Below are 9,333 nucleotides of genomic sequence, written 5' to 3'. Positions count from 1 at the left end.
TCGGCGGGCCCCTGATCCCTGCGCCCCAGGCCAGCCAGGGAGCCCCGCGGCGGCCGCGCGCTCTAGCCGCCGGCCCGCCATGGCCGGGGTCAGCTACGCGGCGCCCTGGTGGGTGAGCCTCCTGCACCGGCTGCCCCACTTCGACCTGCACTGGGAGACCACCAGCAGCCAGTTCCGGCCCGAGGACGCCGACTACCAGCAGGTGACGCGGGCACCCTGGGTCGGGGGTCAGATCTCGGGTCACGGCCCCCCTCCCTGCGGGTCACGATCCCCCTTCCCAGGGTCACGGTCCCCTCTTTCTGCAAGGTCTAAAGACTCCCTATCCCCCACCGACGGTCACGGCCTCCTCCTCCTCCGTGGGTCCTGAGCCCCCCTCCCCGAGGGTCATGGTCCCCTCCTCCTTGAGGGTCTAAAGGCTCCCCACCCTCCATGGAGGATTATGGCCCACTCCTTCTCGTGGGTCACAGCACCCGTTTTTCTGGAGAGCCTCCTCCTGGGTCACAGGTCTCCCCTGCTTGAGAATCTAAGGACCACCCCCCCCGCAATTCCCCATGGAGGGTCCACAGCCCTGCAGATTCTAGCCTTCTCTTCTGGAGCCACTAAGAGCCTCCTTTCTGGGGTTGGGAGGAGCCGCCTCCTTGCGCTCCACGGAGACCCCTCTGCCAGCTGTCAGTGCCTGCTAAGGCTCCTGACCAGGGGTGGCCTGGGGGTGTTGCCAGGCAGAGCTCCCTATCCAGAGGACCCAGGGCCCTGAGACCACAGCCGATGCCTGAGAACACTGGGTGAAGCCAGGTGGGGATTCCTTACCCCTCACCCCCAGCTGGGGAATCCCACTCACTGCCAAGCTTTTGGTGGGTGAGTGGTCTGGGTAGATGCCAGCCCTCCCTGGCTGGTAATGACCCCGTGCTGGGCGGCCAAGCTGTGGGATGTACACACAGTGCCTGCCCAGAGACCCGGCTGCCTGTAGCCCTGAGCGAGGGAGGCCTGGCCACAGGGACGCCAGATTGGCCTCAGTCTGGAAGGCTGGAAAAGGGGCTGCACCTGGGCAGAGCTGGGGAGTGGCATGGACCCTTCGCAGCCCTCTCCCCGAGTAACCAGGCTGTACCAGTGGAGCCCTAGGTCTGGGGTCATGCCAAGCCCAAGCGCCACCCCTGCCACTGAGCCACTGCTGTTTGAGTGCAGGGCAGGGGACCTGGCTGTGGACATTTCCTTCCTGCCTGGGGATCCGGATTCCACACACCCAGTGACTGGGGTGCCTGGTCACCCGGAACACCTCTGAGTTTCTCTTTGGTGATGAATGCAGAGCCCCAGGGTGGGGTGGGAACGACTTTGCTCATAAGGTGGCCTGGGAGTCCGATATGCGTGGACCGTGTCACCCCTCTCCAGTTCAGAGCTCTTTCCTCTTTGGTCTCCCTTGCCCAGAGGTGGAGAACCGGAAGCACCCCAGCTCTGCAGGGGAGCCTGCCACCCCAGCCTCAGTGCTCACGTGGTGCCCGGTCCCCCAGCCCTGCTGATCTGTCTCTAAGCAGACTAGAAAGGGGGCTAGGGATTGGCTCATGCACACCCAGGGACAGCAGGATTCTTATAAAACCGGACGCCCGTGCTCTAGATGCCCAGCCCTGGGGGGCTGACCAGTGTGAGGGCAACACCACTCCTCTGTGCACTCCAGGAACTTCACCTGGGGTGGCTCTGCCACACCTGTCCCCGGGGCTCTGCTTCCACAGAACAGGATAATGTACCTAACTTTAGCAAGTTCTCTGCCACTTGTCAGTTCTAAAGCTCCAGGGGTACCCGGGGTGTCTGTGACCCACGTGGGGCTTTCCTGCTGGCCCGTGGGCTGCCACCTGCCCATGCTGCCCACCACGGCTGAACTGGCTGCCATCCCTCCTGCCTCCGAGGCGCCCGGACATGCGGTGGGAAGTGAGCGAGGGGCCGAAGCCTGCAGCCCATGGAGGCGTCAGGAGTGGTGGCCAGGCCCCTCTCCGCTCAGCCCGGCCTCCCGCAGGGCCCTTTGCTCCTGAGAGGGCCCTGGTTTCTGCCGCGGGGGAGGTTCTGACTCACTCTCTCCTCCTCTCCCCGCGGAGCAGAATTGGCTGCTGAATAATTCACGGTGTGGAAAGCAGCCTGGCTCCGTCCCCCGCCACCTCGCTGCTGGCTCGGGGCTGTGGAGCTAGCTGGACCTGGGAGGACCTGGGAGTCGTCCTGCCCCTACCCTCCTGTGCTGGTGCTTTTGGGCAAGCACTGGACCTCTCTGAGCCTTCACTGCCTCATTCCTGAATCTGGGCTGGTGCGCCGTCTTTGCGGGGCGGGTAGGGAAGTGAGGGCCCCGTGCTCCTGCTCTGTGTTGGGTGTACAGCCCAAAGAGCTTCCTTTCTGGGTGGGTGGGCGATGGTTTGGCGTGGGCCCTGGCCTAGGACCTCTTCCTGCCTCCCCTGGTGGAGCATTCCTAGCTGTGGGGGGATGGCCGCCCTCATCCCGCTGGTGGGTGGTGGACCCCGTATCCTCCTGACTTGGGGCACCCCTCTTGGCCTGGGAGCCTGTCTGTGTCTGGCACCCACCTGGGCTGCAGGGGCCTGGCAGTCTTCTCCCCACATGTGGGCCGGGCCCAGCTGGGGAGGGGCTTCTGCTTCCCAGGCCGCCCAGGGGAAACGGGGGGGGGGCCTGATGCAGGCGTAGAGGGGTGGTATGGCCTGGGGAGACCAGCTGTTGACCTTCGCTGTTTCCTGCCCACACCATCCACTGCTGGGAGCCCGGTGAAACCCACTGGAAACCCCATGGGCCAGACCCTGTTTGGGGGTGCTGTTTGAGGCTATCGCTAGCCTTTTCTCACAGAAATCTGGAAGATGAGGACAGTCGTCTCCATTGTCCAGATTAGCAAACTGAGGCTTAAAGAGATTGGCTGAGAATCACATGGCGAGTGGGTGGTCGGGCCGGAATCCTGCTTCAGGCCCCTTGCCCCTGCCCTGCTAGGAGCCAGAGTCAGCCTTGGGGGACAGGGGCTTCCTGAGTCCCTGGCGGCTGGCCCCCTGCAGGGGATGTGACTGAGGGATTAGGTGCTGAGGGAGGCTGTTCTGCGTGCTCTCAGAGCCCTGGCTGGCCCTGTGCTAGGGGCCTGGAGCCTCTGCAAGACCAGGGATCGGGTTTTGCATCCTAACGGCTTGTGATTTCTCTTGGCTCCGGATTCCTGAGGCCTCCACCCTGGAGAGGAGGGGCTCCCTGGCCGCGACTTCTGTCTCTTGGGGGCTCATGCTGTTTGCTGAACGGACAGACTGCAGGAGGGTGCTGCTGCGCATTCTGTGGGGCCTGATGGGATCTGCGGGCTAGCAGGTGCTGGAAGGGGCAGAAGGCTTCTGGGGTCTGCTCTGTGCCGCCCCACCCCCGCACCTGCCTGCTTGGCTGCCGGTCTGGCTCCCCTGGGACTGAGCTCTTGCCAGCATGCCAGGAGCTCCCCAAACCTGGGGCAGCTGGTGGGCGGGATGCTCGTTTTACAGGGGAGGGGTCGCAGGCCCAGAGGAGGGAGGAGACTGCCTGGTGGTTGCGTAGCCTGTGACCTGATGTGGCTCGAGGCCAGTCTGTCCTCCATGCGGAAGGTCAGGGCTGTCATGGCTGCAGGCGGGGGGGCGGGGGGAGAGTCTCAGAGCCCTCTCTGCAGACTGGCAAGCGGGTGCCTGGCTGCGGGGTGCCCAGCCTCGGCTTGAGTTTTGTAGCTTCCCACCTGTGTGACCTTGGGTGGGTCCATCCACCTCTCTGGGCTTCACCTGGTGGGGATCTGCCCCCTTAACTCCTACCAGCCCTTCCCGACTCCCCGCTCCCAAGCCTCCCACACCCCTGGTGTCCTGAGGCAGAGGTCACACTCACTCTCTGCCCTCAGTCCCTCTCGTCTCCCCCAGTTAAGGGGGAGACTGGAAGCTGTGAGCTGGAGGACAGTACAGGCTGGTGTGGTGGTGCTGTGAACAGGTCAGGACTAGGCCTGTGGAAGTCCAACAGTCGGGGAAGGCTTCCTGTAGGAGGCGCTACCTTGCCTGCCGTGGAGGCGGTGAGCCAGGCTCTGAACGACCAGAAGGCGAGAACCTGCCTGGAGCTTGGCGTGCAGTGGGCACACCAGCTCACCTTCCACGTCGGCCCAGTGTGTGGGGCCCTGAGTGCTTGGATGTTCCCATCCGAGACTCTAAAGATAAGACCGAGGTGGCTGTGCAGAGACCTTGGGGAAGAGGGTTCCAGGCGGTGGGAACTGCCCGTGCAAAGGCCCTGAGGCAGAGAGAAGCCTGGGCCTCAGCCCAAGATAAGGGAGTCCCTGTGATCTGAACATGCTGCCTCAGAGCTGGTAGAGTGCTCTGTGCCCGGGGTTGTGTGAGGCCAGCCTGGAAGGCCACTTAGGCAGGACCCACAGGAGCCAGTAGTCTCCTAGCAGAGACCACAGCACCCTGGTTTAATGCTGTGACTCAAGCAGGGTCAGCGTGTGCCTGTGAGTGAGGCTGGCTCCGTTGGCACCATCTCCACAATCAGGAGGAAATTCACTCTGGTTAAAAACAGCATTTATCACCTCTCTTCTTGTTTATGAAAGTAAGACACATTCATGGAACACTTGGAAAATAGGAAAGAGTGTGGAGACAGGAAAAAAAAAGTCCCTCTAGCTGGAGTCTGTCCATGCGCTTATACCTGGGGAGGGGTGCCACCTAAGACTAGAATTTGTCACCTGCTTTTAAACATCATGTCTTTTGGACCATGTCCTTGGTCCATGGTTCTTGGTGCTTGCCCAGCATCCCACGACACCAGTCAGGATTCTGAGGCTGCAAGTGACAGAAACGTGCCAAACGTAACAGAGCACACCGAGGGGCTGCGTGGAAGCTTCTAGAGCATGCCCTGCGTGGACAGCAGCTGTGAGGGTGCAGGGCCTATGCACTGGGGGGGCACAGGGAAGCCCCTGCTAGGCGAAATCAACTTTGTTTCTCTCTTAGCCAGCGCCCCGGCGCTGGGAAGAACCGACTGTCACGTGGCCCTTTGGCTGGGAGGTGAGGCTGCTGGCTGCCTCTGCCACCAGGTCTACACCCGCTGAGGGGTAGGTGTTGGGGCCAGACTCTTGCCTGGCGCTGGTGTGGGCTCTGCGCCGCCAGGCCCCATCTTTGGGCCTTTCTGGGGCTCCTGGTTTCCTCGGGTCTGAAGATACGGTGACCAGCTCTGTCCCCAGCACTGTACTGCCCTGCCTGGGGGACAGAACAGCTGGGAGGGCGCCTGTTTTGGCTCTGACCAGGGCCTCTTGGTCAGGCTCTGGGCTGGGTGCTCTGTGGCTCTGACCCCCCAAGCTACAGCTGCTCTACCGAAGAGGCTCATGGCGTTTGTTTAGTAAGCTGTTCGTTTCTGGGAAGCCAAACAGTAACACTACAGAAGTGAAACTGAGGCCCCTGGCCAGCCAGCATCAGTGGGCTGGGAGACACGGACAGGCTCCAGCTCCAGCCCAGCGCTGCCCTGCCTGCGGCCACAGCCCCTATGCGCTTTCCGAGTCTGGTCCCCCCAGCAGGAGCTAGTCCAGGAAGGCTCAGAGGGTGTTGGGACCAGACCCCCACTGGCCAAGGCAGCTCTGCTGAGTCCTTGGCTGGAGAGGAAGAACCGAATCTGCAGCCCAGGGACTGGATCACAGAGAGAGAAAGTGCCCCATGTGGCCCCCGAGGAACTGGGGCACATGACAGAGGGCGGGTGCAGCAGGACCCAGGAGCGCCTGGCTGTGCCCATTGCTGCCTCCTTGGATCTGCGGGGAGCCCACCCTAAGCCCTGTGCTGGGCCGGGACACACACATGGCCCCCAGGCGGCTCTCAGGGGCTTCCCAGGATCTTGGGGAGGGTGAGGACCCAGACCCACGGTCAGGTTGCTGCAGCTCAGCGTGGCGAGGCTCTCATGGCACACACCAGGCACTGTCGCCCAGACCAGGGAGCCACGCGCTGCCAGAGGTGGGAGGTACTTTGCAGAGGACACCCATGGCCAAGGTCCCAGGCCTGCCCGGGGGTCCCTGCTGCAGAGGGGATTCATATGCCCCAGAACTGGGTCTGCGCCTGCCCTGCTGGACTCCCGAGGGGCCCATGCACCGCTGACATCTGCTGAGGCAGCGGGTGCCCTTCGTGCCACGGACGGGGCTGTTAGAGGCTGCAGTGGGCCTCCAGGCCTCCAGTCCACTGTCAGGGGCAGGACAGGGCCTGTGCCTGGTGCCATCTGGCCCTGAGGCTGCTCTGGTTCTTGTCCAGAGTCGGGGCAGGTGCCCGGTGTGCCCTCAGGGAGCAGGGCCAGGGGAGGGTTGAGCGACTTCCTGGGCTGGGCCTGGCGGAGCTGAGGGTTGCCAGGGTCTGCACGTGGGCTGGGCAGGCTGCCAGGGGGGCGCTGCCTCCCTTCACACTGCCCCTCCACTCAGGGCCTGGGCTCTTCACGTGCCGCTGGGCTCATGCACACACGCAGGCTGCAGCCCCCGCTTGGTGCGCCCCTCCCCGTCCTGGGAGGTGGCTGGCTGAGGCTGGGTCCCCTCAGAGGGGCAGGTGGGCTCTGAACGGTAGGTGTGCCAAGGGTGCTTGGTTTTGTCCGCAGCACCTCTAGGGCCAGGCGTGTCCTGTGTTGGCCGAGGGCATGGGGTGAGGCCGGGCTGCCCAAAGCCTGAGTGGCCCCTTGCTTCTGCCTCTGAGAAGAGCGCCAGGCGTGGTGCCACTCCGCCCGGCTCCCCTGTTCCCCTGCCCTGGCCCCGTGCGCCCTGGGCTGTGTTCCTGACCGTTGTGAGGGGCCCTCCAGACTGCTGACCCCCGAGTCGGGTTGGGCTGTGCCCCGGGGTGGAGACGAGCCCTGGGCTGGGCTCTGGTCTGGATGATGATGTGACCGCCCATCTGGTAGCTCCTGACTGCATCTGAGGCCTGTCGCGTGCGCCCCCAGGGGTGGCGGGTGGAGAGGCGCTTGCAGACAGGCTGGTGAAGAGCAGAGGAGTTTTCTGGGTGTCATGCTGGGAGACGTGTTAGGGCACCGGACCGAAATAGACACGCTCGCGGCTTCGAGGGCCGCGCCGGCGCCGTGTTCTCTGGTGTCTGTTCCCTCTGCCAGCAGGCGGGGCGTGGGCGGTGGGAGAGCGGGGCCTCGGTGTCCTTCCACGTGGCCCACAGGCCTGGAGGGCAGCAGGGAGTGCTACGCCTGGGGGGTGACCGACCAGAGCTTCTCTCTGGGGCTTCACCCAAGTCCCGCCTCGCTGGGCCTGTGTCCCGGTGATTCCTGGCGGGGCAGGGTGGTGTGTGCCCGTGAGGATGGAGGTGCAACTGGAGTGTGTCTGTGCAGCCTGGTGGCCTGGACCTAGGACCTCAGGGTGAGGGGACTTGGACAGAGAGCTGGACCCCTCCCGAGCTGCTGCATGCTGGCCGCTGGCTGTGCTTTCTCCAGGCATGGCCACGAGCTCACCATCATGGAATTTGTGAAACCCAAGCCTGGCTCGGTGGAAAATCTGTTTTTAATTTCTGGCCGGCATCTGGGAGCCACAGCCAAGTGTGTTCGGGTTGGGGAGCAGCGGGCTGCACACCCGGCTCAGCTCCACGGCCCTCAGCACCCAGCCAGCCTGGCCCAGGGGGTGAGGGGGCCTCTTCTGGAACTTTCCTCAGGAGGCCTGTGCTGGCCCACACCCTGTCTCCATTACTCGTGTGGGGGCCCTGGGTGTCCCTGCTGGCCCCAGGCCCCTGGCCTGGAGGATGGTGCCACCCCTGGCCTGGAGGATGGGTGCCACCCCTGGCCTAGAGGATGGGTGCCACCCCTGCCCTGGAGGATGGGTGCCACCCCTGCCCTAGGGGAATGGGTGTCACCCCTGGCCTAGAGGATGGGTGCCACCCCTGGCCTGGAGGATGGGTGCCACCCCTGCCCTGGCAGGTCTGGGGACCAACAAGGCCGTGTGTGTAGCTTGGCTACAGTGGGTGCTGAGGCAGAGGGCCAGCGCTAGGGGAGGGGCAGTGCCATGTGGGGTGCGTCCTTCCCAGCGGGAGACCCCAGACGTAGGAGCTGTGGCAGCAGCTCAGCCTGGTGCCCCTCCCCTTTCCTCTCCCAGGCCCAGGGCTCCAGCCAGGACATCTCTGGGTTCCTAGAGGGTGCCTTGGGGTGTGGGACGCTGCCAGCCTCCTGGACGCCCTGACCTGGTCTCTTCCTCTGGAGAAGGGTCTTTGGCAGCCCCACGGCTGGGGTGGACAAGCCCCAGAGGCACTGGAGGGGTCCACGGCTGCCCCTTCCCACTCCACCCCTATCTACTGGAGCCGCCACTCTGCTGTCAGGGGCTGCAGGCTCAGGCCTGACCCCTGCCTTGGTCACAGCTGCCAGGGCCCCCCAGGACTCAGGTCTGCAGCCTGGACCTGGTGCTGGGCCCTCACTCACACTGTCCCTCTCTGGGAGTGCTCACCCCACACCTCACCGTGCCCTGCTGGCACCCGCTGACCCTGTAATGGCAGTTTAGGGCACCCCTGGAAGCTCCTGCACCCCTCCCCCGATCTCCCTGGTTCCCACAGTCTGTGCTTCCAGGCCTGCACTGCTGGGGTCTTGGGAGATGCCAGCCCACCAGGAGCTGTGTCTGTGGGTCCCATGCCCCCGTCCCCAGGGCCAGGCCTGGCGCTGAGTATGGACACCCTGTGTGTAATGGTCCTCAGTCGGGCCAGCTCCGGAGGCCCTGTGCGTGGTAAGTCCGGCCTGCTACTCCAGAGAGGCCGGTGTGACCGACGTGAGGACGCAGGAGTGCGGGCCGGTGAGGTCCCAGGTCCCTGGTGGAATTTGGACTTGCCTCCTCTTTGGAGCTTGCTGTTTACCAGCTGGCCAAGCTACCTCCCCTGGAGAGTTGGTACGGGGGGAGGGGGGAAGCCCTTCTCCGGGGGCTCCCGCTCTGGCAGGCTCACAGCCCTCCCAAGTCCCTCTCATCCACCTGGCAGCAGTGGGACCTCAGGCTGCGGTCACGCCCCCGGGCTGGGATCCTGGCCCCACCCCACTAGCACATGACCTGAAGGAAGAGCCTGATCTCCCGGAGCCTACCCAAGTCACCCCTGGACTGCTGGTCCCAAGTCTCCCTGCCAGCGCCGGCGCCTGGGTGCACGTGATGTCCCACAAGGAGGCCCCGCCACTGGGATGGCAGGGTGGTGGGGATGTGGCCTCTGGCACTGTGCTTGGGGCAGCCATGGGCCCACACTTCCCATCAGAACCTCCGTGAGGGTCTCCCAGTGGGGTGGTGTCTCCCCAGCCTGGCCGCGGGCTTGTGGTGGCCTGTAGAGGGGCTGAGTGGACAGGCCAGCTCTTGGGGTCAGTTGCTGATGGCACGGCAGCGGCTCTGCCGGCAGGGGCGTGTTCAGC

At 64.4% G+C, this 9,333-nt stretch overlaps 1 protein-coding gene across 1 annotated transcript in view; it reads left to right on the top strand.

The window, feature by feature from the left end:
* Positions 1-7: 7 nt before the first annotated feature.
* The window catches only part of TTYH3 (tweety family member 3), a 27,315-nt gene continuing 17,989 nt past the window's right edge, over positions 8-9,333 (top strand). The window contains 1 exon segment of the mRNA XM_007467418.1: positions 8-202. Within this exon segment, the coding sequence (XP_007467480.1) occupies positions 80-202 (123 nt within the window). The 5' untranslated portion in view covers positions 8-79.

The sequence above is a fragment of the Lipotes vexillifer genome, unplaced genomic scaffold, assembly GCF_000442215.2.
Source record: "Lipotes vexillifer unplaced genomic scaffold, Lipotes_vexillifer_v1.1 scaffold1451, whole genome shotgun sequence".
Classification (NCBI taxonomy): Eukaryota; Metazoa; Chordata; class Mammalia; order Artiodactyla; family Lipotidae; genus Lipotes; species Lipotes vexillifer.
Note: the sequence above shows the minus strand (reverse complement) of the source record. Positions and strands in the feature narration are given on the sequence as shown.